The 17,127-nt window shown below is 39.4% G+C and overlaps 1 protein-coding gene across 3 annotated transcripts in view; it reads left to right on the top strand.

The window, feature by feature from the left end:
- bicdl1 (BICD family like cargo adaptor 1) overlaps positions 1-17,127 on the top strand; it is a 68,055-nt gene that overhangs the window by 29,124 nt on the left and 21,804 nt on the right. For 2 of the 3 annotated variants that reach the window (XR_001858078.2, XM_017702818.2), the window contains exons 3-4: positions 13,418-13,534; positions 15,090-15,101. Coding sequence is in view for 2 of the 3 variants with exons in the window: in XM_017702818.2 (XP_017558307.1) it covers positions 13,418-13,534; positions 15,090-15,101 (129 nt within the window). In the remaining variant the exon portion in view is untranslated. The remainder of the gene's footprint in view (positions 1-13,417; positions 13,535-15,089; positions 15,102-17,127) is intronic. The other variant, XM_017702819.2, reaches the window with a different exon arrangement.

Raw genomic sequence — 17,127 nt, 5'->3', positions numbered from 1 at the left:
CATAATAATATTGGAATCATATTTGATGGCTTATTTAATGCATTTGTAACTCTCTACTAACAGATGCATATTCAGGTCGATTTAGATCCAATTTCTACATTTGATAAATGTTGATGTATTGGCATTTACATATACACTCACTTGCCACTTTATTATTTGTTCTATTGTTTGTTAACAGCCAATCACACGGCCGCAACTCACTGCATGTAGGCATATAGAGGTGGCCAAGACAACTTGCTGAAGTGCAGACCGAGCATCAGAACGGGGAAGAAAGGGGATTTAAGGGACTCTGAACGTGGCGTGGTTGTTGGTGCCAGACGGGCTGGTCTGAGTATTTCAGAAACTGCTGATCTACTGGGATTTTCACGCACAACCATCTCTAGGGTTTACAGAGAACGGTCCGAAAAAGAGGAAATATCCAGTGAGCAGTCAGTTGTGTGGACGAAAATGCCTTGTTGACGTGAGAGGTCAGAGGAGAATGGGCAGACTGGTTCCAGATCATAGAAAGGCTGTGATATATAGATATGGTGGTGGTATCATTGGTGTGTTCTTAACTGCTGAGAAGAAAACACTAAGGAACATCCTCAGAAACCACAAAACCCGATCTGTGATGTACGCAAAATATTCTTTTGCAGGCTATACCTGAGCTTTTCACTCGTTTCTAATTTCTGCACAGTTCAATAAATACGAAAGTCATTCAAAGTGGTTTACAGCTATTGTAACTCAGACGACATATGCAGGTTTACTGGTGGTTTGGGACAGAACAAAAAATGGCTGTATTTGTTTTGTAAACATGGTGACACCTGGTTCCTATCTGTACCACTGTAAAGAAATCTGAGGTGGCATGTTTATCTAGAATGCACCATCTCAAATAAAAATACTCTGAATGACTTGGTTTACATCTCAGACGTTGAATTATGGAGTTCTGAATTTTGAAAAATCACTGGAATTTGGATTTAACCATCACGATTGGCTCCTCCCAGTCCTGTCCATGTGCTTTTGTTTTGGTTTTGGTCTTGTCCATGTGCTTTTGTTTTGCTTCCTTCCCGGTCTTGCCCCTTTGTTTCCAGACCCTGCCCTTGACTGTTTTCACCTGTTACCCCCTTGTTAACCACCTGTGTCTCATTACCTGTCCCTGTATTTAAGCCTTGTCTTTTCCCTAGTCTCTCTATGGTCTTTGTTAGTAGTGTTTGGTAGTGTTCGGTGTTTGTTTATTCCGGGCTCTGTTGTGGTTTTTCCGTTTTCCTTTTCCTCATGTCTGTTCCCCGATCTCTCCGTGTTGGCTCTCTGACCCTGGACCGTTTTGACCCTGATTAAGGTTTTGCCCTTAATAAATCTCGCTCATCTCAGCACATGCGTCAGTCTCATCGCTCCCCCACATTACATTAACGATATGCATGAATGACATAAAGCTCTGAACATGGGTCAAAAGTACCTCTGTGTGTTCTGTAACACATAGCACCCTGTATTCATTTGGATCGATCTGCATTTCTGCAAATGCTCATAATATTTTGCAATAAATTCTGCTGCTTAATCATGAAGAGAAGACTAGGACTTTTAATACCGGCACTATACAGATTCTATCACTGATACCTTTTTTTAAAGCAGTTGCTTGAATGGTACTTTTATTATTATCTTGTTTTAAAATGCAAACTGAAAGTAGGTGTGGCTTAAACCAAAAAAGGAGCAGGAGTTTCAGTGTATTCACTGACTGTAGTGGATTACAGAGTAAGCAAATGCGCTGTGTTAATATTATGTTACTATGTTAATATTATGTAATACATGTTATATAACATGCATGCGGAATCTAGTTTAGGCAGCCAATCGGAAGTCTAGATTTCGGACCAAGCATCATTATTGCCTCATGCATGCTGATAAGACTGACTACTAGGTTATTGAAATTTGATCTAGAATGACATGGAATTTTTAACACTTGGAAGTACTGAAGTAATTCAGTTGTTATTATTAAAGTACTGAAGTTTGATACCCAGCTCTAGTTGGTTCTTGCACTTTAGTTGTCAATCGAGTTTGAACCCAGACGAATGCTGCTTGAAGCTATATGGTAATTTCTTTAACTTACTTACAGCTATATGATAATCAACACAGGCATTACAGACCAGTATATTTATACTGTAGAGTTTTCAACCAACCCTACATCAGATTTCAATAATGCATTAGATGTGCTGGAAAATACTGTTTTCCCTAGAATGCCTGAGACTTCTAAAAATATCTCAGTATTTCAGGACAGAATGTGAATAAAATTAGATTTGGGGCATAACAGACACTGTACACACACTCAACTGTTTGCTGAAACTGAGAAGACCTTGGTTCTATGGGTCAGGTTACAGGAAGCGAAGTAAATCAGACCTGCATGAGGCACAAATCCGAGAGTAGGTTGGATTAGGCCATAATCCGGAGTAAGAGCCTCCCTGAGACTGGCGAATGGCAGGTACAGAATTCAGCTCAATCCAATCTGCTATATTGTTATTATACATATGTGCAAGAACAACAAAGAGCTTTTCTCACTAATTCAGAGTCGGGAAATTATATGTGCAGTGCACATGAAACATCATTCAACAGCGCGTTGTGTAACAGGTGCATTCAAAATGTTACAACATGACAATACAACGTTATATATAATATTTTGTTATATTGTTATATGTCACAACTCAGAAACTATTCCAAATACAGCATGAGAGAGAGAGAGAGAGAGAGAGAGAGAGAGAGAGAGATTTAAGCAGATGTATTTCTCCAAATAAAAAAATAAAACACTCGTTAAAAAACAAACTTGAGCCCAACCAGCGCAAGACATGAGCTCCAAAGTTGTGCATGAAAAATTATCCTGGACCCAGATCAAAGCAAAACATTTTGTTTGGCTGTATTAGGCTTGGTCAGTTAGCCCATAAGATAGCCATGTTGACTGAGAATACGCCTTTAATTGACACCAGCAGGAGGCTGAATCAGCACCTTCCCACTGCCTTCCATTATAAGTTTTCTTTTTCTTTGCTGAAGGGAAACGTGTACTTTTCTGGGCACTCCAGGTTGGATTAGTTGTTTTGTTGATTTTCTAAGCAAATAGAAAAAGTTCAGATAATTCACAATATATTTAGACACTCACCGACCACTTTATTAGGTGCTAGTGAAAGGTTGGACCCCCTTTTGCCTTCAGAACTGTCTTAATTCTTCGTGGCACACTTTCAACAAGGTGTTGGAAACGTTCCTCAGAGATTTTGGTTGGTTATTTGAGTTCCTGTTGCCTTTCTATCATCTGGAACCAGTCTGCCCATTCTCCTCTGACCTCTCACATCAGCAAGGCATTTTCGCCCACACAACTGACCGCTCACTGGATATTTCCTCTTTTTTGGACCGTTCTCTGTAAACCCTAGAGATGGTTGTGCGTGAAAATCCCAGTAGATCAGCAGTTTCTGAAATGCTCAGACCAGCCCGTCTGGCACCACCAACCACACCACGTTCAAAGTCACCAACCACTTAGGATGTCACTGAGGTCACAAGTACCAAGAAAACACATCATCCACCAACTTCAGTATAAATAAAAAACTTTAAAAATTTCAATGAAACCAAATGAATGAATTTTAATTAACAAACAATAATTCTAAAAATATAATGTATAATATATTCAACGAAATTATGAAAAACTGAAGGAAAAATCTTTATTCATGCCTCACGGCGTCACTGTATTCACAGTGAAAATGTAAAAGGCCATCTCTTATAATCTCCACCCCTCAGCAACTGAGTCACCATTTCTAAACCCATGAAATGCCAGGCATTTGCATCATGGCCTACATTAATAAATTGCTACTGGAGATCCCCCACCCTCCTTTCTGATCATGGTTTTAGTTGCCATTCTATTTTCTCCTCATAACTAAGACTGGATAGACAAACAAATACATAAACCACATGGATCGAGGAACATGTGATCCTGCCCCTCGGTAGTTTGGCAGCTTGTGCTGAATTATTATACAATTACATACAGTGCAATTGTAACGTTTAAAATGACCCTCTAAAATCATAAAAGGAAAATATGACTTTCATCCAAATGAGCTCTGGATCGGGTAGACCTTCAGAATTTGAGGCTCTTTTGTAGTGAAAAAGCTTGACCAGTCTGACCACTGCCTGTTGTTACGTAATGTGTTTTCACAGACTTTATTCACTGAATTTAACATATTTGGGGGAAAAACATAAGTGTGGCCAGTGCAAAAGTTATGGAGCATTTAAAATTTTATGATTTATTCATTTTTGTCAACATGTTAAACTCACAAGATAATTCAAATGCTTTAAAGGTTGCCATGTTTAAGTTTGATGCCTGTAGAAGTGAGTGTTTGAATATAGAGGTGAGGTGGAAAAATACTGTGTTCCTTCAAGCTTTTCAGCCAACAAAAAGTAGGAAACATGCTAGAGATAAGCTGAGCTAAGTACTAACAACAGAAAACACTGTATACTTAATGTAATGAATCATTTATTCTGCACTGATGTGCATACAGGGTTTGCAGTAGGTAATCCTATATGCTCTCATACACGTACAGAGCCACACATACACAAGTCTGCAGTTCTCTGGCCCTGCAGGCAGGAGGCTGTCAATAAAGGCAGTACCCAAGAGCACTAATCTGATCAGAGCAGGAATATTTCACTAATTACATTACACAGATCCGAAGGGGGGGTGGCAGTGGGGGTGCCGAGAGAGAGAGAGAGAGAGAGAGAGAGAGAGAGAGAGACAGACAGACAGACAGAGACAGAGGGAGAGAGGGAGAGAGAGAGAGAGAGACAGACAGACAGACAGAGAGTGAGAGAGAGAAGGACAGAGAGAGAGTGAGAGAGAGAGAGAGAGAGACAGACAGACAGGCAGACAGAGAGAGAGTGAGAGAGAGATGGACAGAGCCAGAGAGAGACAGATAGAGAGAGAGAAAGAGAGAGAGAGAGACAGACAGGCAGAGAGAGAGAGAGTGAGAGAGAGATGGACAGAGCCAGAGAGAGACAGATAGAGAGAGAGAGAGAGAGAGAGAGAGAGAGAGAGACAGAGAGAGAGTGAGACGGATAGAGAGAGAGTGAGAAATAGAGAGACAGAGAGAGACAGAGACAGAGACACGCAGAGAGAGTGAGAGAGAGAGAGAGAGAGAGAGTGAGAGTGAGAGAGAGAGAGAGAGAGACAGACAGATAAACAGAGACAGAGAGACACGCAGAGAGACATACAGATAGAGAGAGAGAGTGAGACAGAGAGAGTGAGAGAGAGATAGAGAGAGAGAGTGAATGAGAGTGAGAGACAGAGAGCGAGAGAGAGAGCTCCACAATTTAATGTTTCATCATCACAATGAAATGAAGACGACTTTTCCCCTTTTTGGAGGTAATTTCTCCGACGTGCTTTGCCGGCAGCTGAACTGCAGTTAATGGTGATGGATTCTCTAAAGACAAAGCTTAATCTGTGCCTGGGGAGCCGGTTGTTCACTCTGTCCACGCGCAGCAGATTTAGCTGCTGGTCCACAGTGATTTGAGTGGTGAGGAACAAACGGTCAACGTTAATTAAATAAGCACAATTACTGACCCAAAATAAAAATAATCAATTACATCAGCGTGTTAAGAGGCATGTAGGCGAAAGTGGAGTGTTTGTGCATGTGTGTATGTGCATGTGGGAGAAGTAGGAAGTGGCCACATAGAGGACTTAGAGGAGAGGAGAGGACGTCTGATTTGTAAGCTGCAATAAATATTTTAGAAAAATACAATAGTCAAACAGTCGAAACAGCATCAGGAAAAAAAAACAACTAAATAAAATATCACATTTTTAGTATTTAGCGTATGTTTATTACATTCTTCTTTTCAGATTTGCTTTCAATTTTTTTAAAAGAAATCTGCCTGGATATTTTTCCACACCTATAAAGTTCAGTCATAGAAGTTGGTTGCATTTTCTGCTTCTTAAGATCCACAAAATTCCAAACACATTCAGAGATGTTGAGGTCTGGACTCTGGAGTGGTCAGTTTCAGTGCTCTACTGGGTCTTGCACGGTTGTTAGGAATCCCATTTTCTCTATATATTTCAATATGTTCATGACTTTCCCCTTCCTTATGCAAGTAGATTATTTTATACCTAATCTCCTCAGGAATATCTCATGATAAATTAGCTATGTGTACTTAATGGTTGGTTGTCTAAATGATTAATTATCTCTGTTTTGATTGGCTAACCTGTATCTGACCAATAAGATGTTTGGGCTAAAACACTTGTAATGTAAACATGAAATGGCAGAGCTAAGCTGCTGTAGGCCGAATAGGCATATACGTATATGTAAATGCTTTGGTTATTGTGACATCACAAAAGCAGCAAATTCAAAACAGGCTATTTTTTGCAGCTTAGTTTCAGTAAATAGACTGTTTGGACTGTGTAAATAAAAAGTATTTCCAAAAAGAGAAGAAAATCTGTTTTTCCATTATATAGGCCCTTAAATAAAAATAAATAATTGCTGTCTGCAGGCAAATGGAGGAATTTTCTAGAGAATAACACCATTTCATTTACAAAGTGCATTAATATTAATCTTGATGGTATTCAATAAGCACATGGTATGACTAAAGAATATTTCAGTACAACCAATCACAGCTCTTCTGGTTGCTATGTCTACCCCAAGTGTCACGGGAAGTGCATGGGTTACCATGGGAACGCATACCCATCCATCATTCTGCACTTTAACCACACCCTCTAATCTGCTTAGCAGGTTGTTGCCAACTACAAAGCCTCCAATAAAGTGTTTATACATTAACAACACATGCTCACGTCGAACCTATTCACAGACGTCAGGCCACAGATAATGCATCCGTTAATGCGTTCATGTTTGCATGTTGCGTCAGGTGACTGATATAGGCAATGCGTCTCGCTCTCTATAATGCAAATCAGTTGCAGATGAAAGACAGAGGGGCTGATCTAAATACAGGTGCCAGATTCATGTGATATAAAGTAACATGCGTTCTCAGATGTCGCCTTTTCATCCTTTCAGAAGCAACACCTTGTTGGCCTCGATGCCAGAACCCAAGACTGTTGTGTGCAGTGTCTTGCAGGGAGCGGGTCTCATCTACAATTCCACCCACATGCACCATGACTTATGGAGACATAGTGTACCGAGGGCAGGTACAGGAGGTGTATCGCTTTGGGAGATGGACAATATTACTAACATTTGCTACCGTACTTACTGTAATTACTAGGGCTGATTAAAATAATCAATCGCGCTGAACTGCATTTGTAAGCTCAAATTTGTTTTCCATTTAAAAAGCTGTGCATTTCGCTATAGCTGTGGGTACATTTCAGTGAATGAAAACTGTTCGCTTTGATCCAGAGAGAATTCCATTTCAAGGAAACCCAAAATAAACTGCACAGGAATGTTTCAGTTTTGTGAAATTTGTGTTGTGCTGTTTATGTTATGCTGTGTTCACATTATCAGGCATACGTGGAACGAATTCAGTCTTTTGCTTTAATGTGACACAGATCTGATTTTTTCAGAGCTGTGTGGACACAAAAATCAGATTTTTTCAAATCAGATCTGTGCCACTTTCTTACATAGTCCTAGATTGAATAGATATCAGATTTGTGACCATGCAGAAAGTGTGTTATTTCATGTGAATTCATGTATTATTTTTCTCATGTATTATGCGCACTCAGCATTAATATGGCAGCAGCACTGAACCTGAAGTTCGTGCCAATAAATAACACAAAAGTGATTTATGTGAACATTTTCACTTTCAATTCTCTCTAATAATGAACTGCTGAGAGCTGTTCAGAGCTGATTACCTTCATGAGGCAGGCTTGTTCTGCTGGTTAGTTTGTTGTTGATTCCCTTGACAGTTATTAGTATGTCAAGTATAGTATTGTATGATGGACAAAATAAGCTTCAATAGAATGAATGTATTTATTTATTTAGATTGAGTTTTGTGGTTTCTGAGGATGTTCTTTAGTGTTTTCTCCTCAACAGTTAAGAACACACCAATGATGCACCACCATAAGAGAATTGTGTACATACACTCACCAGCCACTTTATTAGGTACACCTATGCTAGTAAAAGGTTGGACAGCCTTTCACCTGGTGTTGGAAACGTTCCTCAGAGATTTTGGTTGGTTATTTGAGTTCCTGTTGCCTTTCTATCATCTGGAACCAGTCTGCCCATTCTCCTCTGACCTCTCACATCAACAAGGCATTTTCGTCCACACAACTGACCGCTCACTGGATATTTCCTCTTTTTCGGACCGTTCTCTGTAAACCCTAGAGATGGTTGTGCGTGAAAATCCCAGTAGATCAGCAGTTTCTGAAATACTCAGACCAGCCCGTCTGGCACCAACAACCACTCCACGTTCAAAGTCAATTAAATCCCCTTTCTTCCCCGTTCTGATGCTCGGTCTGCACTTCAGAAGGTTGTCTTGACCACCTCTACATGCCTAAATGCACTGAGTTGTGGCCATGTGATTGGCCACGTGATTGGCTGATTAGCTATTTATGTTAACAAGCAACTGTACCTAATAAAGTGGCAGGCGATTGCACAGGGGTCAACAGAAGTTGAATATGAATATGTTAAGTTTAAAGTAAACCCAAATCAAAGTGTACTCAGTTCTTTGCAACAGCACTTTCGGTTATGGCTGCAAAGTGCAGTCAATTATTATTCTGGCCTCAGACTTTCATGCACATGAATTTTAAAGGATATCTGGCTAAATCCGATGGCAAGAATCTCATAAGTAGATGCTTAGTCGAGTGCAATTACTTGTTAGCTGGGAGGTTGACTGGATAGTGATCCGATTAGGCAAGTATTTGAGTGACAGTCTCAATTTTACAAACCATTCCAACCAGACTTAGTGTCACAGCATGTTTTAATCCATTGTTTAAAGCTGTAGATAATCCCCCAAGTTTTAATATTATTGGTGCATAACAGCTGCATAACATCCTACAAAGTCTTAAAGTGCTTTGTTTTGTTTCCTTTTTGGCAGCAGTAACTGGAATTCAGACAAGGCTTTTCTTAAAGCTTTGTGCTACTGCATGAAGGAGATGCAGTAGTAGGGTGAACTAGCTGAAACATCTGTTAGCTTTGATATGAATGATACTTGCTAGTCTAATAGAGCTTTTCCTTTCATACAGTATCTTATTGGAGTTCCACAGTGGGGATGTGAACCTTTAAAGAAATATTTTAGCATATTTCAATCTAATCTCTATCTGCAGCATCTGTAGCATTTGGTGGATTGACATGAGCAATGATTCTGACAAGCTTTTTGCTGCTTGGTAATGGAACAGAAAGCCCACTTATAATAGAAACCAGTGGGCAGATGCTTAATTTGGAGTATTCCTTTAAAGGGGGATTCCACCTATTTTTAAAAATGTCTGTTTAATTCAACGATTGAGATGTAAACAAAGTCTTTCAGGGTGGTTTGATGTGAAATAGTGCATCATAGAGAATCTTCTTGACTCAGATTTGTTTACAGTGGTGGTGATAGGAACCAGGGATCACAGTGTCTACAACACTAATAACCATTTAATTTACAACCCAGAGCAACCAGTGAGTCTAGATGTGTCTTTTATGTGTTTTTATATGTGATGTGAAAGATGGTAAAACAGTGCTAAATCTGAAATACTAGGCTTTCTGTGGGGACTGTTTTGCCTTAAAATACCCCAAATATACCTTTCCACCAAGAATGGATGTTCTCTCAAAGCTATCATAAAACCTTAAAGTCTTAAACATCAAGCAACATATTCTTCACCACTTCATGTAACTTTTTTTTTTAGGTTGCTTGGCATTATTGATGTCTAGTTTCTCTCATCACCACAATTCTGAGTACATTACAAGAGAATGGAGCTTTTCACATCAAACCACTCTGAATGACTGTTATCTCAAGCATTTAACCATTTTAATGTGAAAAAGTAAATGGTATTAATACTAGTAGCACCATGTAAAACTGTACCTTTTACCGTCATGTCAAATGCCATGGTTTTAGTAGGCCTGATAACATTTTACTTGGTCAGATTGATGTTCTAATATCATTGGATTTAAATGATTTTTAACATATCTCAGTTAAGTTCACAGTTCTGTTAACAGTTCTGTCTGGTTTCTCTAGTACAAAGCATTTCACGTTACACCACTCTGAACGACATCTTAAACACTTAATTATACACAAATTTAGAAAAATTGGTGGAATTCCCCTCCACACAGGTGGAGCCACTACAGAGTAAGGCCATGTTAGCCCTTTGAGGTTTGCCATTGTAAGTGCTTCTTTGTTGCTTTTATCCAGACTCGGCTCGAAATAGATCATGATATTTACTGTCTGTGGGCTTAATAGTACGCTGGCTGCTTCTATTGAAGCCTTATTGAATGAGTTTGTGGTGTTCACTGCTTCACTTTTAAGGTTCAGCTGAGCATCCTTAATACCTCTGGCTGTGTATGTAAACAGAGAGTTGAGTTGTGTTGTATTTCCTGACTGTACCTCTATACGTCACAGTAGCCTAACAGATGGGTCTGGCTTAAGCGTTTGTAAGGTTTTAGGAGCCTAAAGAAGACTATTTCATACCGTAGCCAATCTCCACCTTATCCTTAAAGCCGAAAGCTGCTGCCCTCTGCAGCTAAATGATAACATACCACAGGATAAAAAGGAAGTTACAAATATGATATAATGAGCAGCAAAGCGTTGGAGTAGATCAGCAATGCTCTCACACACACCTGACTAACTCAGAGGCCAGGGCTGACACACAAACAACTTTCTCTGTCAACCCTGGTTTAGATGCTCAAGCCATGATACATTCTGGTATGCTCACACATGAAAGTGTGATATTTAAAAAGGGTCATGCCCTGCAGGAGATATTTCTGAGAAGATACAAGATAATACACATATCGACGGTGAAAATCAAAGGTAAATAAGTGAAAATAAAGAATTCCAAAATTATTAAAAACCTGCTAATAACTGTGCATGATCTGGTAGACCAACAAAACTGTCACCGTCAGATAAACAGTACATAAACCTTTCATCCTTGAGGGATCAGAGAAAAAACGAGCTCCACTGTTACTTCAGATCCAAAAAAAATGTACAGGTTTCTGTTCGTCCTTCCATTGTGACATGACTATTCAGTGCTGTGGGTCTAAACGATGAGCAGCTGTCAAGGAGAAAAGAAAAAGAATAAAGTTTGAAAAATCCAACAAAGAAGCTGCTGATGTTCCCAGAACAATGGACTGACCACCCAAGAGTCCAGACCTCAACATCACTGAATGTGTTTGGGATTATACCGTTATATTTTTGATGTCTGTGTAGTGTGATTTGTTTCCTGAGTGACACACAATTGAAACCACAAATGTCACAAAAAAAAGCCAAAAAAAAAAAAAGCTTAAGGGGTCCACCTCCATTGGAAGGCCATACTGGATTGGTGAGAAGCTCGGCCATGATTGGTCCTGAATTTAACCTGCGCCAGTTAAGTTAATAGTAATCTCCATGCAATAGTAAACCAAGTTAATTAATAAACACAAGCAAAGATGACCATTCATAGTTACATCTGAAAACTGCCGGTTAACAGAAGATAAATTTGTCGTGAGGTGTTAATTTTATAAGGTTTCCAGCTTGGCCTCATTCTGCAGGCTTATTTTCATTCTCCCATGCTAAATGACTGGAGCTAGCCATAAACTTGATTCAGATATAACTTTGTTTCCTCCCAGAGCTTTGGGAAAGAAAATGAACAGTGGCTAGGATTTCAGGGTTGCCATGGTGATGGCTGGCAATGATGCGACACTTCGCTTACAGAGTGCAGATTCATTTATGCTAATGGCCCTCTATTGGTCTTGCGTATGCGATAGACGCAGCGGCTAGGCAATGGGCTGGTCCTGACCATCCAATGAGCTCAGACTATATCCCCTGCCTGAACGTTCCAGAGATGTTTCGAAAGGCCAAATGTGATTAATGTGCTTGCATGGGATTGTGAGGATGCGTGTGACTCTGTGCCATTCCAGGATGGGTATGAGTCACCATCATAGATTGTGAAGGGAGCTAGCCTTCTTTTTTGTTTCATTATGCTGGAATGCAATGAAATAAAATAGCTTAGCTGAGATGTTCTCTACAAATGATCTTTCCCCTCCAGATTCATCATCTTTATATCTCTCCAGCTGCCTAGCCACATCAGCAGCCCAAACAAACAGCGGAAACAAGAAATTCATCCGAGTAGGCAACACAGTGGCATGAGGTGAGAGATAGAGAGGCCTACATGTGGTGGGGCTCAATTCCTCCCCCTGATAAACACAATGTCCTACACCAATAAGAGTCCTTGAGCAAGACTCCTAACACTACATTCACCTTCCTCTGTAACATGATTGAAAGTGTAAGTTGCTCTGTATAAGAGCATCTGCCAAATGCTGTACATGTAAATGTAAGTATCTTCTTCAAAATAGAAATGGTTAAAGTTTGTTGGCATTGACTTGCTCCTTCAAAGTAAAATGGATTAAAGGAAGGGTCAACTACTCCCCAAACACTAACTAATTACCAAAAGGGTGAGATACATTACATTTTTTTGTGTAATTACGTAACAATTGACATACTCTCTCTCTCTCTCTCTCTCTCTCTCTCTCTCTATATATATATATATATATATATATATATATATATATATATATATATATACATATATATATATACATAAATATATACCGAAATTCATTTTTGCTAATTAACATTTACCTAGTATTAATGCTGGCCATTTCACCAGCACTTTGGATTGCTGTCTAGCTGGTTAATGTTTGCTCATGCTGGGGCTTCTTGGGACTTTTTGCTTGGTGGACTGTGTCAGTCACACAGTGGTGTATTTTTGCAATCACTATACAGAGTACAGAATGAACTAGACAAGTGCCTTTCCTGAAGGAAACGCGGGATAGTTGCGCAGCGGATACTATGGAAGTCTATGCGAAGAACGAGGGATGAAAAAACTACACATAGAAGAGTGCGGGTCAGTAAGGCGGCGGATTACATCAATGTGATCTGTCTTGAATATGTACATGTACTTTGGTCACTGTTGGAAAAAGACAGATTATGGCTTTGTTTGGTTAGAAAATGAATGGGACTCTAAAGGTAGAATGAGGGATGGAAAAACTACAAATAGAAGAGTGCGGGTCAGAGCAACAGTGAATTTGTGCTCGGGGGGTCTGCCCTGAGGTAGTGTATGTGAAACGGTGTTATTGCTAAAGCAATGCGTAACTATAATAACACTTTGTGTCTATAACTGTTGTGTCCATACTCACTGTCTGCAGTCGGTCTCTTGAACTAAAACCTAATCTAAGCTAAAGCACTCAAGCTGAATGTACAGAGATAAAATATGTTATTAGCAGTTCGCCAGTGAAAATTTGGCTGCCACTGAACTGAAAACAATTGTGTTGGACTGCAAATTGTCACTGACGTCTTTGTGTGCTTCCATCCACAGGCTGCTGAAGTGGAGAGACAGCTGTCCACTCAGGTCCACTCTTTGCGGGATGATTTCAGAGAGAAGAGCCTCTCCACGAACCAGCACATGACACGTCTTGAGAGCCTACAGGCAGAGGTGAGGCATCACGGAAGATAAAGTATTTTCTTATTTGGAGAAAAGGATAGCCTAGCAATCTCCTTCACCAATAGCATCAACAATTCTTGATTTTCCTTACTAAAGTGCAATCGCAAGACAATGACTGTTGTCCCTACTGTTTGATAGTTTACTGTGTGCTGCCATTGTTGACACATTCATTGTCTTCTACACTCCTCGGCCACTTTATTAGGTACACTAGTAAAGGGTTGCTAGTAAAAGGTTGGACCCCCTTTGGCCTTCAGAACTGCCTTAATTCTTCGTGGCACACTTTCAACAAGGTGTTGGAAACGTTCCTCAGAGATTCTGGTTGGTTATTTGAGTTCCTGTTACCTTTCTATCATCTGGAACCAGTCTGCCCATTCTCCTCTGACCTCTCACATCAACAAGGCGTTTTCGTCCACACAACTGACCGCTCACTGGATAGTTCCTCTTTTTCGGACCGTTCTCTGTAAACCCTAGAGATGGTTGGGTGTGAAAATCCCAGTAGATCAGCAGTTTCTGAAATACTCAGACCAGCCCGTCTGGCACCAACAACCACGCCACGTTCAAAGTCCCTTAAATCCCCTTTCTTCCTCATTCTGATGCTCGGTCTGCACTTCAGCAAGTTGTCTTGACCACCTCTACATGCCTAAATGCATTGAGTTGCAGCCGTGTGATTGGCTGATTAGCTATTTGTGTTAACAAGCAACTGGACTGTACCTAATGTGGCCGGTGAGTGTAAAATGAAGCTAATTTTAGACCAGAAGCTGTAACCACGCCACTTTTGAACAGCATCACGACTGCATTCACATGTGTACAAAGCTCAGAGGCTATTCTTCCCAGTTTGCTGAGAGCAGCATGTTAGTGTTTTCGGTCTAGAGATGCTACAACATTTGCTATTATGTGCAGTCTTGGCCCCTAATCAAAAGAGCATTGACTTATTAAGTTTCAATAATACAAGTAATTATTTGAGGATAACAGGTCATTATTTTGAGATAATTAGTCAACTTTACAAGCCAATGTCATTATTTCAACATACCAAGTCATTATTTCAAGATAGTAAATCAAAACATCTAGAAGTCATTATTTTGACATACCAAGTAAACGTTTTGAGGAAATAAATTATATTGACACAGCATGCCATTATTTTAGGATACCAAGTCAAAAGTTTTAGGTAATTATTTCAAATTACTCTGCCAGAAAAACATACAGTATATGGGCGAGTCTACATGTTGGAAAAGGGCTTCCATGTCTCACACTTGCATGTGACTTGCGCTCAGTCTGAATTAACAAATGCTGAAAAACAAAATAAAAAGGGAGTAAACAGGTGCAAACCAGCCACCTCCGCCAACCAACAACCAATGCAACCCATTAATAAGAAAACATAAAAAGTCTCAAAAGCAATGCTTGAATGTCAAAGCAGAATAATGTTGGTGTGTGTGCATGTTTTTATGTGCTGGGCTGTTTGTTTTTAAAAACCTTTTTTTAATGGACGTAATTCCCTCTGTCATTCCTCCTCTTAATTATTCGGGTTGTACTTTCCTGCTGGGAGCAGCAAGGGCTAGAAGTAAGTGGATCTATACTATAGTCCTCTCATCTGCATGCTTAGATGTTTCCATGCTCATTATAAAAAAGGAAAAAAGGTTCCTCTAGATCACACTGAAGGTTCAAAGTGAAACCAGTAGTAGAGACTCATCGCTTTAAAGTGCCGCCTGTGATGCGGTCACAGAATCTTTGTTTTGACAGCGCAGGACAAACAATGTCGGCACATGTTTTCTGCGCTGTCATACCCAGCAGCCATCATGGGCGCTCATCGATTCTTCAGGAAAATCCACAGACTGGATCAGCGCCAGGACCTCATGTGCTGCCGGCAGCTGCAGGGGGTCAACACAGATCGCAGAATCTCAGATTTGTCAATATCTTCGCAAAGGAACCTGTTTGGAATTTGTTCTCATCCACATCTAATGACCCTACATTGTGATTTGCATGGATCGTTATAAAGTCTATAAGTTGTGCTCTGTTCTCTTGAAGCATGTGTTCATTTCTGCATGATTTCAGCTGATGGTCTCTGTGGTATCACCTTAACTATGCCTGATGTCATAGAAACGCAAAGCTCTTATATCAGATGATCTCCTCCACCATAATCTCATATATTGATGAGGCCTATACGGCTCATTCTACAGAAGTGGTTCTGATCCAAGAGTTAGAAAAACGTAAATGTTCTTTCCCCTTTAATATCCCTTCTTTGTGTTGCATACTAAAGTTTAGGAATTCAAAATAGCTAAACACACTTTTAAACACACACACACACATTTTTACAGTGGAGGTGATAAGAACTGGGAGGCACATTGTCTACAATAAAAATATACCGATTTTATTTACTTAAAACACAATTGAACCAACATGTATTTGAGTTATTATGAGTAATGTTGATGATGGTAAAATAGTAGAAAATCTGAAAAAATAAGTTTCCTTTGTGGGCATATTTCTCTCAAAATGCCTGCACAATGCCTCTAAATCATTAATAGATTTAAACCAATACATAGGAGTTCAAAGATTTGTATGAAAACTACTGCGAAAACTTAGTAAGGTGTGCGGGAAGAAACAAAACAAAAGCACATGGACAGGACTGGAAGGTAAACACAAGCACATGGACAGGACTGGGAGGGGCCAATCATGACAATACAGGATGCCACCAGCGGGGCTCCATAGTGGTCGCTGTAGAGAATGTGTTAACTTATTTTCCCTTAGAAAAATCAACAAAAACAAAAAACTTTTGCATACAACTGGATGTATTTTGAAAGTTTTACCTAGTTGCAGACTTTCTACATTTGCCAGTGCTGAAATATCGAAGAAAATCACTAATAAAAATATTTTTTTCCTTTGTTGGCTGAGTAAAAAAACCTTTGTTGTAGTTTCATTTGTTATTTTGTTTCTGTGAATATTATAAAATTTTACATTTTACAGAATGTAAACAGAAAATGTGATTTTACTGTGTTGTACAGTGTGATGCATATAAAGTAATCACAAATTAACACCTGAATTTCACTACCGAGACACATATGTTAATACTAAACACACAAAATGTATTTTTGCAGTGACATAAATGTTTGACATCTTTTGTTTATAACAAGCCAAGCTACTTTTGCTTGGCTCTCACTGTGTAAACAGCAAGAGGCCAGCAGCAATCAATTTTTGACAGATAAAAGCATTTTTTTTAAACATCAAATCTTTTCTTTTGTAAGAGTAAGATAAGATTATAGGATATTTGATACAGACGCTTTTTAAAACATATGGATGTTCTGACTTTGTAACAGTTTCATATCAAAATGTTAAAAGGCATCCACTCACCACAGAAGAAAAATATTTATTACTTCATTTTGGTTACACATTTAGGAGAGTTGGTTTCAGTCCAGAGAGATTATGTGTGTTTTGGTATGACATACAAAAAGAGGAGCGCATATTCCTGTTATGAGAAAAGTTATGCGATAAATTAGCAAAGATATTTTTTTGTTTTATTTTTCATAGCAGGTTCAGGGGTTGGACTTGGGGGCATGCAGTATAAAACAGAATAGTGACGCTGTCTGAATGAA

The sequence above is a fragment of the Pygocentrus nattereri genome, chromosome 28, assembly GCF_015220715.1.
Source record: "Pygocentrus nattereri isolate fPygNat1 chromosome 28, fPygNat1.pri, whole genome shotgun sequence".
NCBI lineage: Eukaryota > Metazoa > Chordata > Actinopteri > Characiformes > Serrasalmidae > Pygocentrus > Pygocentrus nattereri.
This window is presented reverse-complemented; position numbering and strand designations above follow the sequence as displayed.